This window comes from Cricetulus griseus, assembly GCF_003668045.3.
Source record: "Cricetulus griseus strain 17A/GY chromosome 1 unlocalized genomic scaffold, alternate assembly CriGri-PICRH-1.0 chr1_1, whole genome shotgun sequence".
NCBI lineage: Eukaryota > Metazoa > Chordata > Mammalia > Rodentia > Cricetidae > Cricetulus > Cricetulus griseus.
This window is the reverse complement of record NW_023276807.1, coordinates 224,879,937-224,907,666: the sequence shown is the minus strand read 5'-3', so window position 1 is coordinate 224,907,666 and position 27,730 is coordinate 224,879,937. Positions and strand designations below refer to the sequence as shown.

The window sequence follows — 27,730 nt, the reverse complement described above, 5'->3', positions numbered from 1 at the left end:
TCTAACAATCATTGTTTCTGTGCAGTCAAAAGCAGGGGGTTCTTGTTTTGCATTGGTAATAATGTTGATCTGAAAATTAAACATTTTCCATTGAGCATAGTGAAAAGCAAAGTTGCCCCCCTTTTTCAGACAGGATCCCAAGCATCCCAAGCTGGCCTCAAACTTGCTATGTAGGAAAAGATACTATGAACTTGTGATTCTTCTGTTTGACCCTCCAAGTAATAGGATCACACAAGTGTGTGTAGCATCCCTAGTATGTGGTTCAGGGGGTTGAACCCAGGACTTTGTGTATGCTAGGCAAGCACTGTCCCAATTCAGGAAACAAATATTTTTTTAAAAAGGTAAGTAATTAATACCTACACATTCTCCAGATAATTTTATATTCTCAAGTTCTTCCTGTTTGTTATCTAGGAAAGTAAAAATAATAAGACTATTTTAGGAGTATATGCAGATAATATTAGAATATAGTGGTCTGGGGTGGAAAAGATGGCTCAGCAGTTAATAAAACTGGCTGTTCTTCCAGAGGTCCTGAGTTCAATTCCCAGCAACCTCATGGGAACTCACAACCGTCTATAGTGGGATCCCATGCCCTCTTCTGTCGTGCAGGCATGCATGCAAGTAAAGCATTCATATACATAAAGTACTCAAATAAATAAGTCTTAAAAAAGAATATGGTAGTCTATAATATTTATATCTACTCCTAAAATATCTGTGCATAGTATTATCTTGGCATTGATATAACATATAAAGCTGTAAGTGGATTCTCTTACTTTTATAATGGTTTGATGATTGAAGAAAGTCTACACTTTGTAGCACTTAACTGTATACACATACATGCACTCATGATGTTGTGGTATGTTTTCATATCAAAATATCAAGAAAAGTTTGATTGTATCATTAGTGTTAAGATAAAATAAATTAAAAGATGGAAAAATTTTCTTTTCTAAAGTATCATCTTCAGGTTTGATAGTAATATGTATTATTGAAATAAAAATCACTGGTTTCTGAGCTTTTAATAAACGTTCAGTGGTGGGGCTAGAGATGGCTCTATGGTTCAGAGCACTGACTGTTCTTCCAGAAGACCTGCACCCACATGGTGACTCATAATTGTAACTCCAGCTCCAGGGGATCTGACACCCCTCCTTTGGCCTCTGCAGGCACCAGGCTCTCATGTGGTACACATACATATAAGCAGGCAAAACTCTCATACACATTAAATAAATCTGTAGTATCTATAGTCTTAAAACAACTCTGAGATTGGGTTTTCCCTTTACTCCTATTAAACATAACTGCTGCAATATTGGACGTGTGTGTTCTCATTTTCTTTTTCAGTTACCCCGCTGTTTGTGAATTTTTACAGAACAACAGTTTATTATCAATAATCAGAGCCCATGAAGCCCAGGATGCTGGGTAAGTTGCATTGAAACTCTCACCTATACCTCCAGGGATTTTAGTTTAGTGTAAAGATGCATGAAGTCATCTGGGCAATAGTGGTGCTCACCTTTAATCCCAGCACTCAGGAGGCAGAGGCAGGTGGATGTTTGTGAGTTCAAGGCTAGCCTGGTTTACAGAACGAGTTCCAGGACAGCCAGAGAAACCCCGTCTTGAAAAGCCAAAAAAAAAAAAAAAAAAAAAAAAAAAAAAAAAAGGTGCATGAGCTCTCCTCTCTTTTCCAGGTACCGAATGTACAGGAAGAGCCAAGCAACGGGCTTTCCATCACTCATTACAATTTTCTCTGCCCCTAATTACCTCGATGTTTATAACAATAAAGGTAAAGAAGCCCAACAATATTTGAATGTGAATTTGTTAGTAACTGTGAGCTCTAGTTTAATTTTGTGTTTTAGTTTTATTATTATGTTCATTTATCTATTTTTATTTTTTGGTTCTGTGGATTGAACCCAAGACCTTGTATTTGCAAAGCACTCACTCTACCACTGGGCTATATACTGAACACCTATTTTTGAGTACAAAATTTCAATCAGATAAAAAGGTCTTGGGTAAGGGATATGGCTCTGTGGTAAAGCATGTGTTTAGCTTGAGAAAGAGCTTAACTTCAATCTCCTTATCTGACTTCTGCTCTTCCTCCACAGACCATGACATTTCTTCCTCTCTCACCCCACCCCACTTCTCGTTTATTTTGTGTTGAAACAGAGTTTGGCTATGTACTCTAGGTTGGTTTTGAGCAAGTGATAGGGTTATAGGCATGCACTACCATATCTAGACGAAGAGATCTTATTGGAACAAAGGTCAATACATTTAGAGTGTAAGCTACTGTTTGGTCTTCATCTCCTAAGAGATTGGATCTGTAGGGTACAGTGATCATAGTAGATGGTGTGATGAGTCAATATCTAAAACTAATAAATAACTTCAGAGCTATGTTAGAACAGTTAACACAAGTTGATAATACTACCTCAAAAAAGTCACCATTTGGTGATACTTTGTTTTGTTTGTTTGGTGTTTTAGAATGGGGTCTCACTGTATAGCCCAGACCAGCATCAAACTCACCATCCTGCTTTAGCCTCCCCAGTGCTGGGATTTAGACATCTACCATTATGCCTGGCTCCTCATTTGCTGCTTTTTGTTTGTTTTTGTTTTGTCTTTGAGACAGGGTTTCTCTGAGTGCCCCTGGCCATCCTAGAACTCATTCTGTAGACCAGGCTGGCCTCAAATTCAGAGATCTGTCTGCCTCTGCCTCCCAAGTGCTGGGACTAAGGGCATGTGCCACCACCACCAGACTTTATATACCTTTTCCTTATAATTTCGATGATGAAAAGTGCTGTTCTGATTTGCATTTCTAATTAGAGGTGAGTTTGACCCTCTTTTTAAAAATGCCTTACATTTATTTATTACTTTTCATGTGTATGTGTGTTCATTTGCATGGACTCCTTGTGAAGGAGGCAAGTGGATCTCTGAATTTAGGGCCAACCTCGTCTACACAGTGAGTTCCAGACAGCCAGAGCTATGGAGGAGTGGAGGTGGTGGGGGAGGGGGATATCTTTAAAAAAAAAAAAAAGAAAAAGAAAAGAAAAGAAACCAAAAACCCAACCAAACAAAAAAGAATTGAAAGAATATTATAACTACAGCACAAGTGATGAAGAATAAGAAACTTTTAAAACTATAAAGAAATCTTTCCCATTCCCCAGCTGTCTTGGTGGTTGCTTTTGTTTGGGGCAGGAAGATGGTGGCTGCAAAGACAAAATGTCTCTAGCCAGACAGTGGTGTTACACACCTTTAATTCCAGCACTCAGGAGGCAGAGGCAGGCAGATCTCCAAGTTTGAGTCCGGCATGGCCTACAGAGTGGGTACTAGGACAGCCAAGGCTACACAGAGAAACCCTGTCTAGAAAAACAAAAACAAAAAGTATCTGGAGTTGATGGACTCTAAGCCTCTACTTGTTATGAGAAGGTTATGTGCTGGGGCAAACAGATTCTGAAGATGGGCAGACAGGGCAGAGTGAAATTGGTTATCCTCGCCAACAACTGCCCAGCCCCAGGAAAACTGAAATGGAATACTATGCCATATTGACCAGAATTGGTGTCTGTCACTACAGTGGCAATAACATTGAATTGGGCACTGGATGCGGGAATACTACAGAGTATGCCTGCTGGCTGTAATTGACCCAGGTGATTCTGATGTTATTAGAAGCGCCAGAACAGACTGGTGAAAAGTAAACTAGGAAAGTTTTCCTCTAATAAAACTACCAGAGCTAGGGGCTGGAGAGATGGATCAGAGGTTAAAAACATTGGCTTCCCTTTCAGTGGTCCTGAGTTCAATTCCCAGCAACCACATGGTGACTCACAACCATCTATAATGAGATCTGGTGTCCTCTTCTGGCTATGCAGGCATACATGCAACATTGTATAATAATACATAAATAAATCTTAAAAAACAAAACAAACAAAACTATCAGAGCTCATTAAAGACAAAAACAAAACAAAAAATATACAGAAAATCAGCTTGGCACAAATATGCATGCATCTATTTGATGACATGGTTCCTGTTAAATGTTTATAGGCACCCAGAATGCTGAGAATAGAAGAACTATTGTTTTTTTTTTTAACAGTTTACTTTTTAAACTTTTTTATTAATTTATTTTTTACATTCCAATTCCTGTTTCCCATCCGGCCTCTCTTCCTGCACCCCCCACTTTCCTACCTCCCCCCCCACCTCTCATCTGCTCCTCGGAGAGGCTAAGGCCTCCCCTAGGAAGTCTACCAAGTCTGTCCCATCATATCATTGAGGCAGGTCCAAGGCACCTCTCCACTCCCCACACCCCTATGTCTAGACTGGGCAAGGTATCTCTCCCTATAGAATGGGCTCCACTAAGTCAGTTTGTGCATTAGTGTTAGGTCTTGGAACCACTGCCAGTGGACTCATATGTTGTCCCAGCTGCATCATTGTCACCTATATTAAGGGAGTCTAGTTCGGTCTAGTTCGGTTCCCCATTTGTGAGACCTGAGTCAGTGATCTCTCACTAGCTCGGGTCAGCTGATTCTGTGGGTTTCCCATCTTGGTCTTGAGTCCTTGTTCATATTATCATTCCTCCCTTCCTTCAATTGTACTTCAGAAGCTTGGCCCAATGGTTAGTTGTGGATTTCTGCATGTGCTTCCATCTGTTTCTGGAAGAGGGTTCTAACTTCTCTGAGGTTGTGAATTGTAGGCTGGGTATCTTTTGCTTTGTGTCTGGTATCCACTTATAAGTGAATACATACTATATTTGTCTTTCTGGGTCTAGGTTGCCTCACTCAGGATGTTTGTTTGTTTTCTAGTTCTGTTCATTGTTGGGTGTTGTTTGTTTTATTTTGTGGTTTTGGTTTTTCAAGACAGGGTTTCTGTGTGTAATAGTCCTGGCTGTTGGAGACCAGGTTGGCCTTGAACTCACAGAGATCTGCCTGCCTCTGCCTCTGCCTCCCAAGTGCTAGGCTCAAAGGTATGTACCACCACCACCACCACCACCACCACCACCACCACCATCACCCTGAAAAAACTGGTATTTTTAAAATCTGCTGTGAGGAGAGATTATATACTCTACCCTTAAGCATTAATTAGAAATTGTTCCATGTTTACCAATTTATTGCCCCCCACTGTGAATTGATAAATTCCTGGAGAGTTTATAAGAAACTTTGTCTGTGGCTCTTGACTAGCTAAACAGTCTATGCCCATTCAATGGGTGATATTTGCCCTTAGAGAGACGCTGTGATTACAGCTGTTTGGACAGTAAATGGAAATTATGGGAAGTTTTTCTTTGTTGAACCTTAGGTTTATTTAATAGCTAGTATTCAGCAAACCTTTGGTGTTTCAGAACACATTGTCTTCCATGCTTTGATCATGTGAACTCCTCAGGTAACTTTTTTCCTTGTAATAATCCCTAAGAGAATCAACCCTGCAAAATTCTTTAAATTTGTCAAGCTGTCCTGACCTTCTCCTGAATTTACAAATGGAAAATAAGTTATTGAAAAGTCTATAATCAGTTCACAACTGGACAAAGCACAATAGCTGTTGTGCCATGGTTTTCTGTGCCCAAGTGTCTTGCTTTTTACTTTTTAGCTGCAGTGTTGAAATATGAAAACAATGTCATGAACATCAGGCAGTTTAACTGCTCTCCACACCCCTACTGGCTTCCAAATTTCATGGATGTTTTCACGTGGTCTTTGCCTTTCGTTGGAGAAAAAGGTAAGAGAATCCCAGTGTGCATCTTAACACCACCAGCTCTGTCCTGACCAGTCACAAGACACCTTTACATTCCCAAAGTTTATCAGTAATGTGTGCTGATTTTGTTTGTTCTCTACAAAGATTTTGTGTAGAGGGCAGAGGACAGCTTGTGGAGTTGGTTTTCTCCTTTCACCTTTATGTGAGTTTCAAGGATTGAATTCAGGTCACCAGGTTTGCACAGGAATACCTTGATTTACTGAGCCCTCTACAGAGATTTTTAAATGACATTAGTCTGATCTTAAATATCAGTCTATTGCATTGTCCTTATCTGAAATACCAATTTAAAGCAGCTGTCCTGTATGATCATGATATTAAAGTAATGTGGCCACTATTCTGTTTCTTTATGAGTCATTAGTGCTAAAGGGATTTAGACAGGATTTGTTGTCTTAGAGTTTTGTGTGTGCAGCTGCAGAAGTGAATGGTACAGACATAAGACACAGTTACACAAGTGAGCTGTACAGACATAAGACACAGTTACACAAGTGAGCAGTACAGACATAAGACACAGTTACACAAGTGAGCTGTACAGACATAAGACACAGTTACACAAGTGAGCAGTGCAGACATAAGACACAGTTACACAAGTGAGCTGTACAGACATAAGACACAGTTACACAAGTGAGCTGTACAGACATAAGACACAGTTACACAAGTGAGCAGTGCAGACATAAGACACAGTTACACAAGTGAGCTGTACAGACATAAGACACAGTTACACAAGTGAGCTGTACAGACATAAGACACAGTTACACAAGTGAGCAGTACAGACATAAGACACAGTTACACAAGTGAGCTGTACAGACATAAGACACAGTTACACAAGTGAGCTGTACAGACATAAGACACACAAGTGAGCTGTACAGACATAGGACACAGTTACACAAGTGAGCAGTGCAGACATAAGACACAGTTACACAAGTGAGCAGTACAGACATAAGACACAGTTACACAAGTGAGCTGTACAGACATAAGACACAGTTACACAAGTGAGCAGTGCAGACATAAGACACAGTTACACAAGTGAGCTGTACAGACATAAGACACAGTTACACAAGTGAGCTGTTCAGACATAAGACACAGTTACACAAGTGAGCTGTACAGACATAAGACACAGTTACACAAGTGAGCTGTACAGACATAAGACACAGTTACACAAGTGAGCAGTACAGACATAAGACACAGTTACACAAGTGAGCTGTACAGACATAAGACACAGTTACACAAGTGAGCAGTGCAGACATAAGACACAGTTACACAAGTGAGCAGTGCAGACATAAGACACAGTTACACAAGTGAGCAGTGCAGACATAAGACACAGTTACACAAGTGAGCTGTACAGACATAAGACACAGTTACACAAGTGAGCTGTACAGACATAAGACACAGTTACACAAGTGAGCAGTGCAGACATAAGACACAGTTACACAAGTGAGCAGTGCAGACATAAGACACAGTTACACAAGTGAGCTGTACAGACATAAGACACAGTTACACAAGTGAGCTGTACAGACATAAGACACAGTTACACAAGTGAGCTGTACAGACATAAGACACAGTTATACAAGTGAGCTGTACAGACATAAGACACAGTTACACAAGTGAGCAGTACAGACATAAGACACAGTTACACAAGTGAGCTGTACAGACATAAGACACAGTTACACAAGTGAGCAGTACAGACATAAGACACAGTTACACAAGTGAGCTGTACAGACATAAGACACAGTTACACAAGTGAGCAGTGCAGACATAAGACACAGTTACACAAGTGAGCAGTACAGACATAAGACACAGTTACACAAGTGAGCAGTGCAGACATAAGACACAGTTACACAAGTGAGCAGTGCAGACATAAGACACAGTTACACAAGTGAGCAGTGCAGACATAAGACACAGTTACACAAGTGAGCTGTACAGACATAAGACACAGTTACACAAGTGAGCAGTGCAGACATAAGACACAGTTACACAAGTGAGCAGTGCAGACATAAGACACAGTTACACAAGTGAGCAGTGCAGACATAAGACACAGTTACACAAGTGAGCTGTACAGACATAAGACACAGTTACACAAGTGAGCTGTACAGACATAAGACACAGTTACACAAGTGAGCTGTACAGACATAAGACACAGTTATACAAGTGAGCTGTACAGACATAAGACACAGTTACACAAGTGAGCTGTACATACATAAGACACAGTTACACAAGTGAGCTGTACAGACATAAGACACAGTTACACAAGTGAGCTGTACAGACATAAGACACAGTTACACAAGTGAGCTGTACAGACATAAGACACAGTTACACAAGTGAGCTGTACAGACATAAGACACAGTTATACAAGTGAGCTGTACAGACATAAGACACAGTTACACAAGTGAGCTGTACAGACATAAGACACAGTTACACAAGTGAGCTGTACAGACATAAGACACAGTTACACAAGTGAGCTGTACAGACATAAGACACAGTTACACAAGTGAGCTGTACAGACATAAGACACAGTTACACAAGTGAGCTGTACAGTCATAAGACACAGTTACACACGTGAGCAGTACAGTCGTAAGACACAGTTACACAAGTGAGCAGTACAGACATAAGACACAGTTACACAAATGAACAGTGCAAACATAAAACAAGCCTGTTGAATGTAGGCCTGTTAAAACTTCTTTGTAAAATGGGAAGGAATTTTTATGTGCATACCTGAGCCAAAGGTTCTTAACAGCCATCTAATAAAACCAAGCAATTCTGTGATAGAATTCTCAAATTCTCATCTAACCAAAACAAGTATGGACTAAGTTCTCTCTGAACCTGATGCTCTATACTTTTAATGCTACTTTTATAGCTATTTATGATATACATCATTTCTGTCAGTATTTACTTAATGCATTTTTATTTATGCACCTTTGGAAGTGCTTGCTAACTGCGTGCATTTTACATTATTTTGTCTACAGTCACAGAGATGTTGGTCAATATTCTCAACATATGCTCTGATGATGAGCTCATCTCCGAGGACGACACAGAAGGTAAACTTCTTCCTCAAACTAGAAACTAACGAGTTTTGATGGGGATTTCACTTATTTTCAAGTTGTTTTGGTCTTAACTAGAAAACAATTATGTTCATTGTAGAAAGAGTTTGATAACTGCAGGAAGCCATAAATAGGAAGAAAATAGTCACTAACATTGTGTCATCTCAGATGTCTGCTAATGTCTTTGTGTAAACTGTCTTTGTCTTTGCATAGAATTTTTTTCTTCTCATTTTTGTCACTTACAAAAATGAAGTGACATAATGCTATCATGTCTTCATCTCTATTTCTCTTGTTCCTTTGTTGTGTAGTTTCTCATAGTTGTCTATGTTCATTCATTGTGCTAAGTCATCACATGCTGCTGAATATTAGATTTTTCCCCCTCAACTTGAGCTTTAAAACTGCTACAATTTTTTGGTCAGGCAGTGATGGCACACGCCTTTAATCCCAACACTCAGGAGGCAAAGGAGGTGGATCTCTGTGAGTTTGAGACCAGCCTGGTCTTCAGAGCGAGTGTCATGACAGCAAGGGCTACACAGAGAAAACTTGTCACAGGGAAAAATAATTCAAATTCTTACAGATAAATCATTGCACATTCTATCAATAATCAGTCATTGTTACATGTTTGATGTGTGCCAAATACTGTTTATGCCTTTGTTCTTACTAAACTTATTGTATTATAAGGGAGACAAACAAGAAATAAATATAATGTAGATACTGATATATGCTGTAGAAGAAGTAATGCAATATTAGAAAATCTGAGAGTAACATTTTCTTCTTTATAGTTAAATGTCTAGAAACTGCATGTGTGTGTCAGTACTTAAAACTGTACAGATAGCTTTTAAAAGGCTATGCTAATTTGTATCTTTGTGATACATAGTGAACTCACATGCTTTTTCTAGTACTGTCCACACACACACACACACACACACACACACACACACACACACACACACCTGCAGTGCCAAGACTAGAACCCAGTCGTTGTGCAGACAAGCACTCAACAGAGCCATAGCCCCATCCCTAATTTTTAATTTGTTCCTTTTTGCTCCAACATATTTTTATTAAAATTTGTTTTACGATAACTAATAAGCACATTCTCTTGTGTTTATTGGCCATGTTTTTTCTGTTTTGTAAGTGTCAACTCATATATTTCTAGTTCTGCTGGATTATATGCATGTTTTGCTTCCCATACTGGTATGTAAGAGATCTTCGTATTGTGTCTTTGTATAGTAACATTAGTTATTTTTGTAGCTAAGTGCTTTTTTCCCCCTGATTTCTATCACTATGGATTAGTGTGTTGCCGTTAGAGGAATCCTTTTAACTAATTTGTAGCCAGGTGCTTCTAGTGTATTGCCAGTGGTTTGATCTGAAAGACAGGCTCTAACTTTTCTGAGAATATAGGAGATTCTGGAAATGCAGTGTATTTGATCACAAACCTCCACTTCACATTCTTTGTAGACCTGTACCGCAGCAATTAACTGTTACATAAAATATTGGATGGTATAGAATGCATAGCTCCCACTGGAAATCTAGAGGAGATTTTTTTTTTATTAGTTTCTACATGGAAGGTTGTGAGTAGATGAAGTACAGCTTGTGTGATTTCATTTTCTGGATTGGAGATTGTTGAATGGAGCCAGACCTTTTGAGAAAGTCTAGAAGATTTAAAAAGAAGAACTTAGGGAAGGTGAAATAGTTTTTTTAAAAAAAAAACAGATATAATTAAGTTCATATGCAAATCTAAATAGAAATGTAAATGACTATAAACTCTGTGATAAGCACTAAGAACTTCTTGAGTGGGTGTGGTGGCTTGGTGGTAAAGGGCCTTGCTAACAGGCCTGATGATATGAGTGCCATCCCGGGACCCACATGGCTGAAGAGAACTAGTTCCCACAGTTGCTCTCTGACCTCCACACAGGGCTGTGTGGTGAGCAGTTGATGCTCTCTTCTCTCTGGGTGGGCTCTGGGCCTCTGACTCAGGAAGTCCAGCTTTGTGGCAAGAGCCCTTACCCATGGAGCCCATCTCACTGCTCATAACATGCGTTTTAAATAAGTAATACAATCTAAGGGTTTCTACTTCAGCCCTGCCTGTTAAGACAGCTAGAAAAGCTAGTTGGTTTTTTGAAACAGTTTCTCTGTGTAGCCTTGGCCACCCTGGACCAGGCTGACCTCAAACTCAGAGATCTACCTGCCTCTGCCTCTCAAGTGCTGAGATTAAAAAGTATTTACCACCACCACCGCCTGGCCTGAATAGTTTGAAATCCATATGACAGCAGACAAAATAGTAAAGAATTACAAGATAAGAACAGAAAAATACAGACAGGTGAACCAGTGTTTGAGAGACCATTTCTTTCTTGAGAACACTCATGAATTTCAAAGGAGGGGTAGAAAGTTTAAGGGCAATTTTTATAGCCTTGTGTAGCTAAGCTAAAAAAAAAAATGGGTTTTAGGACTTCCTAAGGAGGATGTACATGATCATAAATTTCTACTCATTAGTTTAGGACCTTGAAGGAGGGATCTTCAAGAGCAAGGATAAACTAGAAGGAAACATACTATTCTTTCTTCATCATTTCTGCCTTTGATGTTAAATAGTCCAGACACTTGACAATATCCCTGTGAAATAACAGCATGTAAGATCTTAATAAGCAGTCTGTCAGTACAATATATGGCTGGCAACCAAAATAACCAGGAAAATGAGGAGATACAACAACAGAATGAGAAGAGGAAGGTTTCCCAGAAATGGGACTGGCAAGATGGTTCACTGGGAAAAGGGGCTGGCTGAGCAACCCTGTCATCCTAGATTTGACCTTCAGAACCCCATAAAGGCAGGAGAGAACCAACTCCATAGAGTTGTTCTCTGCCTTACACGTTCATGCTATGATACAAAGCTTCCCCACTACACACATGTGCAATAATAATAACAGAAATAGAATTTAAAAAAATAATTTCCAGGGTCTAGAGATAGTTCAACAATTAAGAACACTGGCTGTTTTTCCAGAGTACCCAGGTTTGATTCCCAGCATCTGTGTGGTAACTCTCAACTTTGTTACTCCTCTTCTAGCCTCCATAGTTGCAAGGCTTACAAGTGGTACACAGACATACATAAAGGAAGTTCCAGGCCAGCTAGGGATACATAGTGAGATCCTATCTCAAACAACACAAAAGAATTTTCAGGAGCAGCAAAAATCAAAAATATGTTTTCTACAGACATTGGCTTCATCAGGTCAAACTTAAAAACAAACAAACTTAAGATCCACCTGCCTTAGCCTCATTAGCCCTGGAATTAAGGTATGCACTAGTACCCTTGGCCTAATTTATTCAAGTACTTAGAAGACCAGGTTGAAAATGTTGGTAGATAACTGTGAGTTATATAAGAGGAGTATAGCAGATTTGATAGAGTATCACATATGAAATTAGAAGACTGAAAAATAAGATAACAAATTAGCAAATTTAATAAAGCAAAACACAGACTAAGTGACATGGAAGGTAGGTCAGAATAAAAGTAACTAAAAGCATGATGAGAGGGGGAGTACAAAAACAGCTAAGAGGCTTAGAACATTTGATGATCAGGACCTAGCTGTTGTATGCTTGGAGTACCAGCATACATGGAAAATGGGAAAGATGCAATCTTTGAAAAGGTCCACATAAAAACAGTTCCAAGAGCTGAGAAGACACTGAGTGTTAACCGAAGAAGCCTCTAACAAAGTAGGAGTGACACTAAGAACAATTCCTAGCCACTTGTAGTGAAGACCCCAAGACAGAAGGCAGATCTAAAAGCAGCTGCTCAAATGCAGATTGCCCCTAGAGGAGAAGCTGCACAGGCAGGTTCTTCATGGAAACAGCAAACGGGGTGGGGATGGGGTAACATACTCAAGGTGGTGAAAATTAATACCCAGTAATTTAGAATCTTACAGTCAGCAAAAATATTTTTAACTGGAAAGGTGAAGTAAATATTTGTAGATACCACATTATCCCTTAAAGTTTTTACTAAAAGAATTGGCAGATGTATACTAAGTGAAATTCTGAAGAGTAGCATTTAAAAGGAGGAAAGTACTAGGAAGAAGTTTAGGAAACCTGGGAAAGAATTAAACATAAAAGTTGGAGAGAGCATGTGCAGAAATCACATGAATATACATTCTTTTCGGACTTGAATAAATTGACATATGTTAATAATAGTGGATTATAAAAATTACTTGATGAATTAAAGTGTATGGGGTACTATAAATTCTGATCACATCCAGTGCTTCATACATGACTAACAGTACTTTTCTAAGCTATATCCCCAGCCTTTAACATTGTACTTCAGTAAGTAATAATTCATAGTGTAATCTCTAGGTTCAGCGGTAAGAAAATCATTTGTTAGCCAGGCAGTGGTGGCACACACCTTAGGCTCAGCACTTGGGAGGCAGAAGCAGGTGGATCTCTAGGATCAAGGCCAGCCTGGTCTACAGAGTGAATTCCAGGACAGCAAGAGCTACACAGAGAAGCAAGCCCTGTTTCAAAAAACAAACAAAAACAAGAAAGAAAGAAAGAAAGAAAGAAAGAAAGAAAGAAAGAAAGAAAGAAAGAAAGAAAGAAAGAAAGAAGTTTGTTTTATAACTTTTAAGTTACAGGAAAAATGGGATGAAGAAAAATACCATAGAAGAGAATGTACATCTAGTCATATTTTAAGAAAACAGGCAAAGGGCTGGAGAGTAGCATAAGCACCACTGTCTTAGGGTGACTATTGCTTGATGAAACACATGACCAAAGAAATATGGGGAGGAAAGGGTTTATTCAGCCTATGCTTCCACATCACAGTTCATTGTCAGGAACCTGGAGACAGCAGCTGATGCAGAGGCCATGGAGAGGAGCTGCTTACTGGCTTACTCCTTATAGCTTGCTCAGCCTGTTTTCTATAGAACCCAGGACCATCAGCCCAGGGCGGCACCACCCCAATAGTCTGGCCCCTCCCCCATAAATCACTAATTAAAAAAAAAGGCCTCTCTGACTTGCTTACAGCCCAATTTTAATGGAGTCATTTTCCTAATTGAGTCTCCTTCATCTCTGAGGACTCTAGCTTGTGTCAAGTTGACATTCAGCTAGCCAGTACAACTGACCGCTTGTCAACTTGACACATAAACATATCACTTTCAGTTAGAACCTTTCCCTTCTCATCCCCAAGATGGAATATTAATATCACAATATAAAACATAACTTTAAAAGTCTCACAGTATTTACAAATTCAAATACAGTAAAACTAAAGTCTCTTTAAAATATCCAATCTCTCTGAAAATCCAAAATATCTTTCAAAAGTTCAAAGTCTGTCACTATGTGCTCCTGTAAACATAAAAATTAATTAAATACCTTCTTGCTTCAAGAGGGAAGAACCAGGGCAGTCACAATTTGAACCAAGCAAGACCACACTCCCATAGTATAGCTAACTCAATATCCAGTGTCTGGAATTCACTCCAAAGGGCTTGGGTCACTTCTCCAACCATGCCCTCTGCAGCACACACAGCTTGTCTTCCAGGCTCTGGCAGGCTCTGCTCTGCTGCTGCTCTTGGTGGTCATCTCATGGTACTTGCATCTCCAAAACGCTGGGGTCTTCTGCTGCAATGGGGCTACACCTCTCCTAGGCTCTCTTCATGGTGCCAAGCCTCAAGTTTTCTTCATGACCCCTTCAAACCTGGGCCTTCAACAGTCACTGAGGCTGCACCTTCACCAATGGGCTCTCCTGGTCTGTCTCACAGTGCCAAGCCTCAGCTGCTGTCCATGATCCCTTCATGCCTTCAAAACCACTAGCACCTGGATGACGTTTACACCATCAAGTTTGGCTGCTAGTGCAAGGTACAATCTTATCCATGTTTGGAACATTGGAACACAGCTCCTGTGTGCTGACTCTCAGTAAACCCTTCCCAGAAGATTTCATCTCAGTGATGATGCTCTCTCTCTCTCTCTCTCTCTCTCTCTCTCTCTCTCTCTCTCTCTCTCTCTCTCTCAAGACAGGGTTTCTTGTGTAGCCCTGGCTGTCCTGGAGCTAGCTCTGTAGACTCAGCTGGCCTTGAACTAACAAAGATCCGCCTGCCTGTGCCTCCCGAGTGCTGGGATTAAAGGCATGCACCACCACTGCCAGGCTTTGCTTGTCTCTTCCTAATCACAGCTGATTCTTCTATCCCAGCTGACCAGCATCAATTGTCCTAGTAACACAAAGGTTTTACTGGTGTTTCTGGTCTCTTGATAATCGAAGCTGAGTCTTCAGGTCCAGCTGACCAGACATCACAGATTTATAACGCAAAGGCCTTGTAGAGTCTTTGCTTCCCTCTGCAATGTCACAAGCCAGGCCTCCATCTTCTGCACTGCTCTCAACATTTTTATCTTCCAAGCTCCTACAGAAAGGCTCACTGAGCTCTCAACACTCAATGGCTTTTCTAGCCCAATGTTCCAAAGTCCTTCCACAATCCTCCCCAAAACATGCTCAGGTCTGTCACAACAATATCCCACTATCCTGGTACCAACTTGTCTCAGTTATTATTGCTGTGAGGAAACACCAAGACAAAAGAGACTTGGGGAGGAAAGGGTTATTCAGCATATGCTTCTACATCACAGTTCACCATCAAAGAAAGTGAGGACATGAGTTCACACAGGGCAGAAACTTGCAGAGGCCATGGAGGAGTGCTGCTTACTGGCCTGCTCAGCCTGCTTTGTAATAGAACCCAGGAGCACCAGCCCAGGAATGGCCCCACCCACCATAGGCGGGGCTCTTCCCCATCAGTCACTAATTAAGATCATTCCTACAGCTTGATCTTGTGGAGGCATTTTCTCAGTTGAGGCTCCATCTTCTCTGATAGCTCTAGCTTTGGGAAGTTGACATAAAACTAGCCAGCACAACCATCTAGCCTTGATTGATTCTAAACTTCATAAAGAAATGACTAAAGGCTTAAAGAATACATAGGAGGACTGGCTCTATAGATGTCAAGATTTACTGTAAAGTTACAGTAATTAAAATGATGAATTCAAGGGTAGAAATTTAATTGAAACAGAATAGAGAATCCAGCATTAAACCACATATGTACTTGATTTTTATCAGAGGTAGTGTTTTAGAATGGCTTCTTTCTTTCTTTCTTTCTTTCTTTCTTTCTTTCTTTCTTTCTTTCTTTCTTTTTTTAAGACAGGGTCTCACTGTATAGCTCTGGCTGGCCTTGAACTCACAGAGATCCACCAGCTGTGGGATTAAAGGTGTGTGCCACCACATCTGGCTAATAATGGCATTTAAAATAAATACTTAGTGTGGACACCCACTTTTGAAAAAAAAAAACCTATGTGGAATTTATTTTGTAGATCCAAGATACTTTTGTGTTTTGTATTTCATTCATATATGAAAGGTAAAGGGGGCTGGGGATGTGGCTCTATAGTGGAGTGCTTTCCTAGCATCTCTAAGTTCCCCGGATGCTCCTCTAGCTTTGCTACCATCACAGCAACAAGCAGACAAATAAGAACAAGGTGGTGATGAACACCTGTCATCCCAGCACTCAGGACTGTGCCAGGAGACCCATAGGTTGAGGCCAGCCTGGGTTATGTAGTGAATTTGAGGTTAACCGGAGCTTCACAGAAAGCCCCTGTTTTAACAAACAGCAAAAATTTTTAAAAATGAAATGCAAAGTAATAACATTTGTAGAATTTATACTATAGAATTAACTTAATAACACTGAAATGGAAAAAATCCTTTAAACAGGATGAAAAAAAAGAAAAAAAAAACACTAGCCATCCAGAAAACTATTAATAAATTAGATAAATTAAAAGCAAGAGCTAGGACTGGAGAGATGGCCCGGTGATTCAGAACACTTGCAGCTCTTGCACCCATGTGGTTGCTGTCACCACTGGATCCAACTCTGGTTCCAGAGGCTCTTATCTGAGGTGCTCTCTGGTGCATGCATGTGGTACACCTACATATGTTCAGGAAACACTCATACACATAAAACAAAACTATCTTTTAAAAATAAAATAAAGGGCTGGAGAGATGGCTCAGAGGTTAAGGTCACTGGCTGCTCTTCCAGAGGTCCTGAGTTCAGTTCCCAGCAACTACATGATGACCCATAACCTTCTATAATGAGATCTGGTGCCCTCTTCTGGTGGGCAGGGATACATGCAGACAGAAAACTGTATACATAATAACTAAATAAATAAATGAGCTTTTGCTTGGTGGTGGCCCACGCCTTTAATCCCAGCACTCGGAGGCAGAGGCAGGCAGATCTCTGTGAGTTCAAGGCCAGCCTGGTCTACAGAGCGAGTGCCAGGATAGGCTCCAAAGCTACACAGAGAAACCCTGTCTTGAAAAACAAAAACAAAAGAGAGAGAGAGAGAGAGAGAGAGAGAGAGAGAGAGAGCTTTTGTTTATTCAAAACTCTGTTCAGCATGTGGAAAGGCAAGCTGCCCAGAAGGACTGGATATTTGCAATAAACCAACAAATTGCCAACTGACAAAAGACTGAATTACTACCAATTAAGATGATGGGACGTGAATAGGCACATCACAAAGAGAATTTCCAAGTGGTTAACAAAAACCATGAAAAGATATTCAGCCACATTAGTAATCATTAAAATGCAAATTAAAATCATAATGGGGAACTGGAGTGATGGCTCAGTTGTTACGAACACTAGCTGGTCTTCTAGAGTTCAATTCCTAGCAACCACACGGTGGCTCACAACCATCTGTAATGAGATCTGGTGCCCTCTTCTGGCCTGAAGGGATACATGCAGACAGAACACTGTATACATAATAAATAAATCTTTAAAAAATATAATGGGATATGTCTTAGTTAGGGTTTCTATTGCTGTGAAGAGACCATGACCATGGCAATTCTTAGAATGGAAAACATTTAATGGGCTGGTATAGAGCTTCAGAGGTTCCCTACATTATCATGGAGGGACATGGTGATGTGCAGGAAGTTACGGTGCTGGAAAAGGATTGGGGAGTTCTTCATCTTGCAGGCTACAGGAAGTGGTCTGAGATACTGGACACGGCTTGAGCATATATGAGACCTCAAAGCCTGCCCCCACAGTGACACACTTCCTCAAACAAGGCCACACCTATTCAACAAAGCCACACCTCCCAGTAGTGCCACTCCTTTTGGGGGCCATTTTCTTTCAAGCCACCACAGATAATACTTCCTACTTACCAGATTGGCCAGAATTAAGGATGAGCCAGTGTTAGCTATCATGTGCTGTAATGTGTGTAATATACACACACAAGTATAATTTGGTAGATCTCACTGTAACAGATGTAATACCCAAAGTTAAACATACACATACTCTAGAGCTGAGCATTCTAATATCCTAGAAACATACCAGAAACATGTGCATATGTGCAGCAAAGATAGATGTACTGGAATACATACAAGAGCCTCACATGCTGTGCCCAAAAGTTAGAAGCAACCCAAATGATTATTGCAGTACAGGCTGATAGATTGTGGCATAGTTGATGGGCATGGTGCCACATGCCTTTAATTCCAACACTTGGGAAGCTAAGGGAGGGAGATCTCTTTGAGTTGGAGGCCAGCCTGGTCTACTTAGTTCTGGAACAGTCAGGGCTATCTATGTAAAGAGACTATCTCAAAAAAACAGACAAAACAATAAAATCATGACGTAGTGCTACAGCGGAACTGTATGTGATAATAAAAATGGGCCATAGTGAAATTGTGAGTGAGTCTTACAAACATAATGTTGAGTAAAATAAGCAAGACACTCCCCAATGCTTAATTGTCCAATTATATGAAATCCCAAACTTGAAAACTGGGCCAATGAGATGGCTCTGTGGGTTAAGATACCTGCTGCCAGGCCTGAGGACCTTAGTTCAATGCCTGGGACCCACATAGTGGAAGAAAAGAAACAACTCCTACAATTTGTCTTCTGATGACCTCTTGCTGAGTGTGCATACAAAGAGAAGATAAATATAACCTTTTAAAAAACAGTAAAAACTATAGTGCATATATATGTATTCATATATTGTAAAACTTTCAAAGAGCAGGAAGAAAAAAAGTCTCAGTGAAAAGCAAAAGAGTGGTATCCCTGAGACAGGAGAGGCTACAGGGTTGTGGGCAACTTTGGTGACTGCCTGGGTGGCTAGTTCTATAGACATGTGCTTCTTAACAAATCACGCTGTAACTGGTTTGCTTTGTGTAAATACAGAAAACTCATAGAAAAGTAAAAGTAACATGGAGGAGGACAGTGGGGAGGGAGGCAAGTTAGAAGACACGTAACAGCACATGTATGAAAATGCCAGAACGAGACCTGTTACTATGTATGGGAACTTAAAAAAAAATTAATTAAAAGAAAAACAAAACCAAAGATCTTTTCCTGCTGTAAGAAAGAAACATCAAAAGTTAAGGCTAGGAATGGAAGAAGGTAACAGATTATTTTTAAAACGTATATTTGTTTAGTTTATTTGGGAACACTAAAGCCCTATGTAGTGATTAGGGGGTGCTGAATGTCAGTACCAGTTGCTAGAACTGAGAATAGAGGAGCAGGTAGGGACACTGAGTTCATCCAAAAAAAATAATAAAGCTGTTAATTCAAAGTCTGGAGGCTGATCTCCAAAACCAAAGGAGTCCTGGAGTGTAAATGACCAAACAAGAACTCATTTCCCTAACAGGCCCAGCATGCAATGCTCAGAGCTATCCATTGCCTATCCCAACTCTGAAAGCTCTTAACTCCCTTCCTCCCCGACCCTCACCCCCCATCTTAATCATGAGTGAAACCAAAGATCATCAAGTTCCTAAGCAAAGTCTTTATAAGACAAAAGCCACAGAAAGTAACGTGACGTCCTGAAGGCTTAAACCTGTAAAAAAAAAGAAAATGTCTTGTGAAAAGTGATATGTGGGCTGGAGAGATGGCTCAGAGGTTAAGAGCACTGACTGCTCTTCCAGAGGTCCTGAGTTCAATTCCCAGCAACCACATGGTGGCTCACAACCATCCGTTATGAGATCTGGTGCCCTTTTCTGGTGTGCAGATATACATGGAAGCAGAATGTTGTATACATAATAAATAAAATTTTTTTAAAAAAGTGAGATGTGCTAGCAAGTCAGACAGCAGTGCAGTGTTCCTTTTGAGAGATCTGCAAACTGTTCTTGTCCATTGTTTTTGTTCTTTGTGTTGTCCCACAAACAGTATCTTTGTGTTATTGTCATGATTGGGGGGGGATGAGATGATAGTATACTGATGGGAACTGATATGAAAGGTTAAGTTGTTAAGACATGGAAGAAAGGACAGAGAAGGAGTCTGTATATCTCTCTCATGGAGCAAGCAGCCTCCGAACTGCTCAGCTAACAGCCTGCTCCTCTCCGTAACTTCACTTAGATTTTTTTCTCTTTCATGTAAACTCGCACCCTCCTCCCATGTGTCTGTCTTCATCTCCTTGTTTCTTGGTGTCTCTTCTCCCTGAAGATCACTACATTTCAAGCTGTCCGAAAGGTATCCAACGGAAATGTGCTATGAGCTAAATTCTTACTGTCTGCTCTGCCGCCGTTGATTGGCTGGTCGTTTTGAATCGGTAGTAGAGCAATTTCACATGACTTTCCACCCTCCCTCTCAGGGGCAACGGCTGGTTTCTGTGGACCTGCTGTTTGATCCAGCAGCACTGAGATGTGGGAGAGAGGAAGGAAAGCCTATGTATCTTTGTCTGCCTTTTGGATGTCATCTCTTGGTGTATGCCTGGATCTCACCTTTCATGTTTGGTCTATTTCCTAAATCTTAAGTAAGAAAAAGCCATAAAGTCTTACATTAACTTTTCAATGTTGCTTTTTACGGTGCCTTACCCATCCTTGTAATCTGTGTGGCACAGTCGTTAGCAGTATTCCGAAGAAACAAATAACTGGCTGGTGTGAGTAGTGGAGAGCAGAGAATGAAAGCAGCCCTTCCTGAGTTCAGGACAGCTGCTCCCTTTGGCAGACCAGATCCTGCATCCAAAGGTGGCCTGCAGCGTTCTCAAAAGAGATCACAGCTTGTAGCGGCTTGTCATTGTGAGCTTTGTTTGTGTCTCTGCTTCATCCTTCACTTTGTTCAACATTTTGGCCCTCCAAAACTCCCTGCCCCCCCCCATAGATGACTCCGTCTCTTTTTGTGGCCCCTTCATTCATTCTTTAATTCATTTCTTTTCTTCTTTCCTATTGTTCCTTGCAACTTCCTGGGATTTTGTTGTTGTTGTTTTGGTTTTTCAAGACAGGGTTTCTTTGTGTAGCCCTGGCTGTCCTGGGACTTTGTCAACCAGGCTGGCCTTGGACTCACAGAGATGGCCTGCCTCTGCCTCTTTAGTGCTGGGATTAAAGGTGGTCATACCACCACTGCCAGGTTACTGTTCTTTAAAAATTAGGCTTTGATTCTTTTTGTTGTTGTTGTTGTTTCTCTTTTATTTAAATATAAAAGACACTCCATCCTGCAGTTGAAAAAGCTGTCCTGTTAACCACATCCCTTTAACTCACTTGTTCTTTGTATTTTCTAAGGAGTCTCTTCAGTTCGAAAAGAGATCATCAAGAATAAAATCAGAGCCATTGGGAAAATGGCACGGGTCTTTTCGGTTCTTCGGTAAGGTTCTGTCGTTACGTTGTGGGATGAAGGCATCTGGAAAGTAGGTTAGAAGTTAGTTCTAGAGTAGTGTTTTTAAGGTGCAATCTGGTGCTGGAACTGCAAGGCCTCTGGTTTAGTGTAGGTTGAACCAGACTTCCATGGGAAAGTAACAGTTTGGAAAACATTCATTAGTACTGGCATAGATGTAGATGTTTATAGTGTGGATTTTAGAGCCAGTTTCCCCATGTTCAAATTCTGGCTTTCCTTAGCTGTGTTGCCTTGGGTTTAATCTCTGGGTCTTAAGTTTCCTTGTCTATAAAATAGAGATTATAATAGGACCTAGCACACATGTTGTTAGCTGAGTCAGATGGGATAAAGTGTGGGGAACAGTGCCTGGCTACCAGTGCCTCTGGCTGGAAAAAGACAGGCTAATTGTTTGCAGAAAGTGTTTGCAGAAAGCCTGGGTCATATGCAGGTAGAGGACCTGTCTTCATCTGTCACTCTCCTTCTGATGTTACTGCTTGGCTTTGCCGAGGCTCCCTGGCATTAACCAGGGCTTCCATGTTCCTTTGCAGGGAGGAGAGTGAGAGTGTGCTAACCCTCAAGGGCCTCACTCCCACAGGCACACTCCCCTTGGGGGTCCTCTCTGGAGGAAAGCAGACCATTGAGAGTGGTGAGTATGAAGGTGCCCCTCCCAAAAAGCATGCCCCATTACCCGAAATCTGTGACTTTGTGTAGGACCTGGTACTACAGCAATGGATATTTATCTAAGGGAAGATGAATCATGACCCTTATTCTTACCTGTACACCAAAAAATATTTCAAAGTACATTGTAATTTAAATGAAAGAGAAATTTTTAAAAAGTGTGGAGAATAGGCATTGGAGTAGGCAGTCTTTAATGAAAAACAGAAAGGTACTGACCTTAAAAAAAATAAAGTTTATTAAAGTCAAATTACCCTTATGAAAATACATAAGAGAAGGAAAAGGCAAGCCACAGAGATTTCTGTACTATCTATGTCTGACAAAGGCCTTATTTCAGGATAGACAACAAATAATAAGAAAAAAGAAATTTAAAATATAGCCCATTGATTTTTTTTTTCAGTTTATTTCACCAAAGAGGATTTCAAGATGGCCAGAAAACATCTACAAAGATGCTTAACATAGTTAGCTATCTGGAAGATGAATGTTAAAATGTAGTGAAATACTACTGCATACCCACAAGATGGCTGAAATTAAAAAAAATCTGACAAGATCAAGTATTTGGCATGTCTATGGAGGACTGAACTAGATACAGGCTAGTGGATTTATAAATAGATTCTACCCCTTTGGCCAGCTGATGGCCAGTAAAGCTAACACATTTGTCCCCACACCATGCAGCTTCACACCAAGAGCATCGAAGAGGAACTAACGAGCATGTCTATCAGAGGGGATGCACATGGATGTTTACTGGAGTTTTATCATGGCAGCCCCAAATCAGAAGCAACTCTTCTGCCAGTTGGTAGCGAATAAGTTGTACTGTATCGATAGAGTGGGCTGCTGCGTATCCACTGGACATCCCAGCATGAGCTCCGAAAGTCAGTGACATTCCTGAAGAAATAGCATATAAGTAATCCTAAATTGATTTAAACACCATTTCAAACCAGCAATGAAGAAGCATGAAATATGTTGGGACCAAGTCCAAAAAGTGTGAAGAAACATATATATCCCAAGTTAACACATCTATAAAGTTCTCTTGCTGCCCTTGATTTAAGATTTACTCTTTCAAGATCTAGCAAAAACCTTAAAAATTTAGATTAGAGCAACTTTGTGGATCAATAAATTTTCAAAATTTTTCAAGTAAGGAAGCTATATAGACATTTCTCTCTGTTTCTGTCTCTCTCTCACACCCATGTTACTTCCTATTACCCCAAAACACCCTCATCAGAGCTGTTCACAGAAAATTTCACATGAGTAATTAGAAAATAAAGTAAGAGTGGATAAGTATTTTTCAAAAAAACAAAAACAAAACCCTGCATGTTTCTTTAGGGGTGTGGTCTTAGGTTGACCATGCTCCCTTCAGTGGATGGCTTCACAGCCATGTTCATTCATGAGGGACAGCACTAAATAGATTCATTGAGTTCTTAAGCAAAACAGGAGAGGCTATGAAGGAAGAAGGAGGTGGATATGTACACTGTATATATAAAAATAAAAATCTTGCAGCCATTGAGGTAAGGGTGCATTGGAAATATTTATGGGTCTGTGAGATGACTTAGTGGGTAATAAAAGATATTTTCTGCCAAACCTGATGACCTGAGTTCAGTCCCATTTGGTGGAAGGAGAGAACTGACTCCTACACTCTTTAAACTTCATGTGTGCTGTGGCATGTTCATGAATGTACACACACACACACACACAGACACACACACACACAGACACACACACACACACAGACACACACACACACACACACACACACACACACACACACACGTACTAGAACATTTAAGGGGTTGGAGAGATTGCTCAGCAGTTAAGAGTACCTGTTGTCCTTGCAGGGGACTTGGTTGCAGTTCTCAGCACCCACACGATGGCTCACTATCGTACTTAACTCCAGAGGATATGACACCCTCTTCTACCTCCATATATGCAGGCAAAACACTCATACACATGAAATAAGCATAAACTGCTTTTCTTTGAAATGTGATGCTGGTATATACTTTACCACACAAATTCAAACACTGAACAGGCCAGCGCTGCCTGTAGAATTTAGACAAAGGCTTGGTTCCCACCTCCTCACAGCTGCATGAGCGTTGCCCTGCTGCTCTGTGAGAAGGTGCTGTCACTGCCTGATGTGACTTATGAGGTCCATCTGAGGTCGGAAGGATGTGATGTGGCAGTGCTTTTGACAGGACCCTTCCTAGGAGCAAACATGAGCGCTTGGGCTGCTCTAGAAGGGTAGCTTTGCAGCCCTCCCCCTTCATAGTGACAGGAAAAGCCACACAGTAGTCTTGCTGCTGAGTGGCCTTCCTCCCTTGCCCTTGGAGGAGTTGGCAGGATTCCAGTGGGATCTTCCTTGCTGTACCCAGAACCTTCCTGTGTGTTGCAGTCTGATAGAGAATGGCAGGAGGAAGTTTCCTTGTTGGCGCTCAGTTTTAAATTGCTTCCATTTCTGTCACTGAGAAGGGGAAGATGGCTTGGCCTGCTCTCCTGCACAAGGAACAGAAGCCCCTGCATAGCTCCCATCTCAGATGGGTACATGAGCTTGAGTTCAAATCAGTGCCTACTCCTTTATCGCTAGGCCAAAAGTAACGCCTCACTTACAACCTGTTTTTCTTCCTTTCCAAATTCCAGAGCTATTCATGGAGCTACCCTATTGCTGTTGTTTATTAAATGGTTAAGGACAGATGGATTATACATCAGTCATTTGAGAACTGAAGCAGGTTTTTTAAATAGGACCCAGCAACAGCTCTCCTGATACGATCTGAGCAGTTATAAACTCAAACACAGTTGTGATGTTAAATTATCTGATTTGACAAGTCATTTTGATGTGTGATCACAAGACATAAAATAGCAGCTGGCTATTTCACATGAAGAGAGCAGCGTTCCCATGCCACCGGAAATGTTAGAAACATAATCCACCCACCTCATGTGCACACCCTCCTTCAGCTCTTTGCAGGAATCCCCTAATTTCTTCTTACCTCAGAACTGACCTTAATGATGGGTGGGTATACTGGCAGCGGGGAACTCTGGGGTATGTCCTGGCAGCATTGCTGTTGGTTCACTCACTCTTTCTCTGTCTTCATTTTTGCATGCCACTGCTCCTGCCTTCTTGCAGCCACAGCACAAGCGACACAGGAAGGTATGGCCATTATCACTCTGTTGGAATGCCCCTGTGTCTGTGCACCAGTCTCAAAGCTTCGTCAGCATTTCTAAACTGTGACAGCAAAGGAGAGGATGGCTCTCTGCGAGCCACATCTGAGAGGAAGGTCACCCTTCCTCTCAGGTCACCCTTCCTCTCAGATGACCGTCACACTTTATGTCCTTTCTGAGTTTGTCAGTTTTATGTAACGACTGAAGCTTGTGCAGCTGGTATGATGGTAGTCGAGTGATTTAAGTAGTTCGGTTCTTATTAAGAGAGGCAGATAGGCGTGCTTTGTTGCCTAATGATGCAAAAGCTTAGCAGGCGTGGAGGCAAGAGCAGATAGGATTTACATGCTTCATTTCTGAAATTTCCCTAAGGCATTCAAACTAAGGTATCTTTGTTTCTATGGAGATATATTTTAAATAATACCATTGGAATTGATAAACCTGTATTTTGTAGATTTAGTCATTTTATTAGATAAGGTGATTCAAGGGGAATTCGTTCTTTGATGATACAAAATTGAATCTGGCTGGATTTGTAGCTCAGGGGTAGAATGTTTGCCTAGGGTGTGTGAGGCCCGGGGTTCAATCCCCAATATCACAAGAAAGAGATTTCACAGTTGAATCAGATGGGAAGTATCTAGAAGCTGTGCTGATGGTTTTTTGTCTAATGTTCAGCTCCTGGCTATGAAGATAAAAAGCTGTCTTGAGCAGATAACTCTCTTGTCACTTGTGTGTGGTCAGGGTGATACTTGTGCTTAAAGCAATGATCTGTGCTGTGCTCTCCTGGTGTTACCTTTTCCTAGAATTGAATGAGTTTCTCTTAAACAGTTTTGGTGTGCGGAGGCCAATTAAGAACTAATCTTTTTTTTTGTCAAGTTTATTTTTGCCAGAATTTTTACTCTTATGACAGTTTCTACCACACTTTGAGCTGTATGGAAGCAGTGGTTGTGAACAAAGATAACTAATCACATGTTGCCTGTCACCAGATATGTGCTCTGTGCCACCTTCCTGTGTGTTCTTAGGGGATTGCTGTGTGTTTGGAAACTTGGTCGAAGCTGTTGACTTTGTCACCTCCCTGAGCACTTCCTATCCCCTCTCTTGTTTTTCTGCAGCCGTCAGAGGGTATCCACACAGGATCCGAACCTTTGAAGAAGCCCGAGGTCTAGACAGAATTAATGAGCGAATGCCACCCCGAAAAGAGGGTGGGCAACTTGACGGGCCGGTAAAGACGGTACACCACTCACATGCTGCACGAAGGAGCATCCATGGGAAGAAAGCCCCGTAATGACTCAGAGCCCCGTGCAGCACAGATGAGTCCCAACCATGCAATCAAATGGTATTTATTTATTATTGGAAATGGAACAGAAACAACTCAAACAACTTAACTTGGAGGTGCATCTGTAATTCAGTCGCATTTATTCTGTAAGAAAGAAGACCCATTTTATAAATTCTTTTAATTTATGTTCAATATATATAAAAAGTACTTCTGTTTTGTTTCCCCCCCCTTGTCCAAATTTTAGAAGTGGATCTGGTGTGTGTGTGTGTGTGTGTGTGTGTGTTGGAATCTTGTGCTATAAAGGAGACTTTCCCCTAATAAAAAGGGACTTGAAAACCTCAACCCTGGGTTTCTGACTCAGGCTTTAGTTAGCCCTTCCTTCTCTTGTTTGGGGAGGTGATTTCTTTTTTCAAGACTTGTAACTTTGCTAACTCCAATGTGTCTTTTCACTTTTCCCCCTTTCTGCTTGGTACCAGTGAAGAAAACCTCAGGTGTCAGTGGCTAAAACTGCTTCTGTTCTGAGGGAAACTTGAACTTCCAAGAGAACAACTTAAACCAAGTGATTTTAAGATCTAGATGGGACTGTTTCCCACAATAATTTACTTTTGGACTCTTGAGTTCTGTGATTGTGGGGTTTTTGTTTGTTTGTTTGTTTGTGATACATGGGATTGAGCCCATGCCTCACACATGCTATGGAAGTACTCTGCTGTTCATCCACACATTTTAATGTGTTCTAATAAAGTTCTTCCTAAAAAGTAAGAATGAGGGTGGGCTAGTGAGATGGCTAAGCCTGATGACCTGAGTTTGATCCCCAGGGTCCACATGGTGGAAGGAGAGAACCAGCTCACAGAAGTTGTCCTGAGCATCATACAAGCACTGTAGAATACACATAAATAATCTCCAGGAGATTTGTTATTCCCATCTGGCCTCCATAGGCACTGTACACACATATACAGGCTCACACATATACACATATTCTTTAAATTTAAAAGAATAAAATAATGTTTATCTCAGCCAGTCATGGTGGCATATGTCATTAATCCTAGCATTCAGTAGGCAGAGGCAGGTGGATCTCTGAGTTCGAGACCAGCCTGGTCTACCAAGTGAATTTCAGGACAGCCAGAGGGAAGCCCTGTCTCAAAAAAGGAGAGGAAGAATGGGGTTTGAGGCCAACCTGGGCTAGATGAGCCCCTGTCTTATGGGAGGCAGGAGAGGGCACTGTGGAGGAAGAAGGATCTTAACTGTTCTTATAGTTAAGTAAGTCAGAGAAGAGACAGGAAGGCCTGAGTAGCTATCCTCTTGGATTGTCGTTTCTTTGTACCTTATACTTT

The 27,730-nt window shown here is 41.0% G+C and overlaps 1 protein-coding gene across 6 annotated transcripts in view; it reads left to right on the top strand.

Moving 5' to 3' along the window:
- The window catches only part of Ppp3cc (protein phosphatase 3 catalytic subunit gamma), a 68,213-nt gene extending 41,472 nt beyond the window's left edge, over positions 1–26,741 (top strand). For 3 of the 6 annotated variants that reach the window (XM_027390212.2, XM_027390208.2, XM_027390213.2), the window contains exons 7-14: positions 1,333–1,410; positions 1,677–1,771; positions 5,548–5,673; positions 8,670–8,741; positions 21,217–21,298; positions 21,856–21,953; positions 25,095–25,118; positions 26,236–26,741. In XM_027390212.2, coding sequence (XP_027246013.1) covers positions 1,333–1,410; positions 1,677–1,771; positions 5,548–5,673; positions 8,670–8,741; positions 21,217–21,298; positions 21,856–21,953; positions 25,095–25,118; positions 26,236–26,408 — 748 coding nt within the window. In that variant the 3' untranslated portion in view covers positions 26,409–26,741. Of the gene's footprint in view, positions 1–1,332; positions 1,411–1,676; positions 1,772–5,547; positions 5,674–8,669; positions 8,742–21,216; positions 21,299–21,855; positions 21,954–22,657; positions 23,525–25,094; positions 25,119–26,235 lie in introns of those variants that run through there. The other 3 variants (XM_027390209.2, XM_027390210.2, XM_035452560.1) reach the window with 3 other exon arrangements.
- Positions 26,742–27,730: the final 989 nt, after the last annotated feature.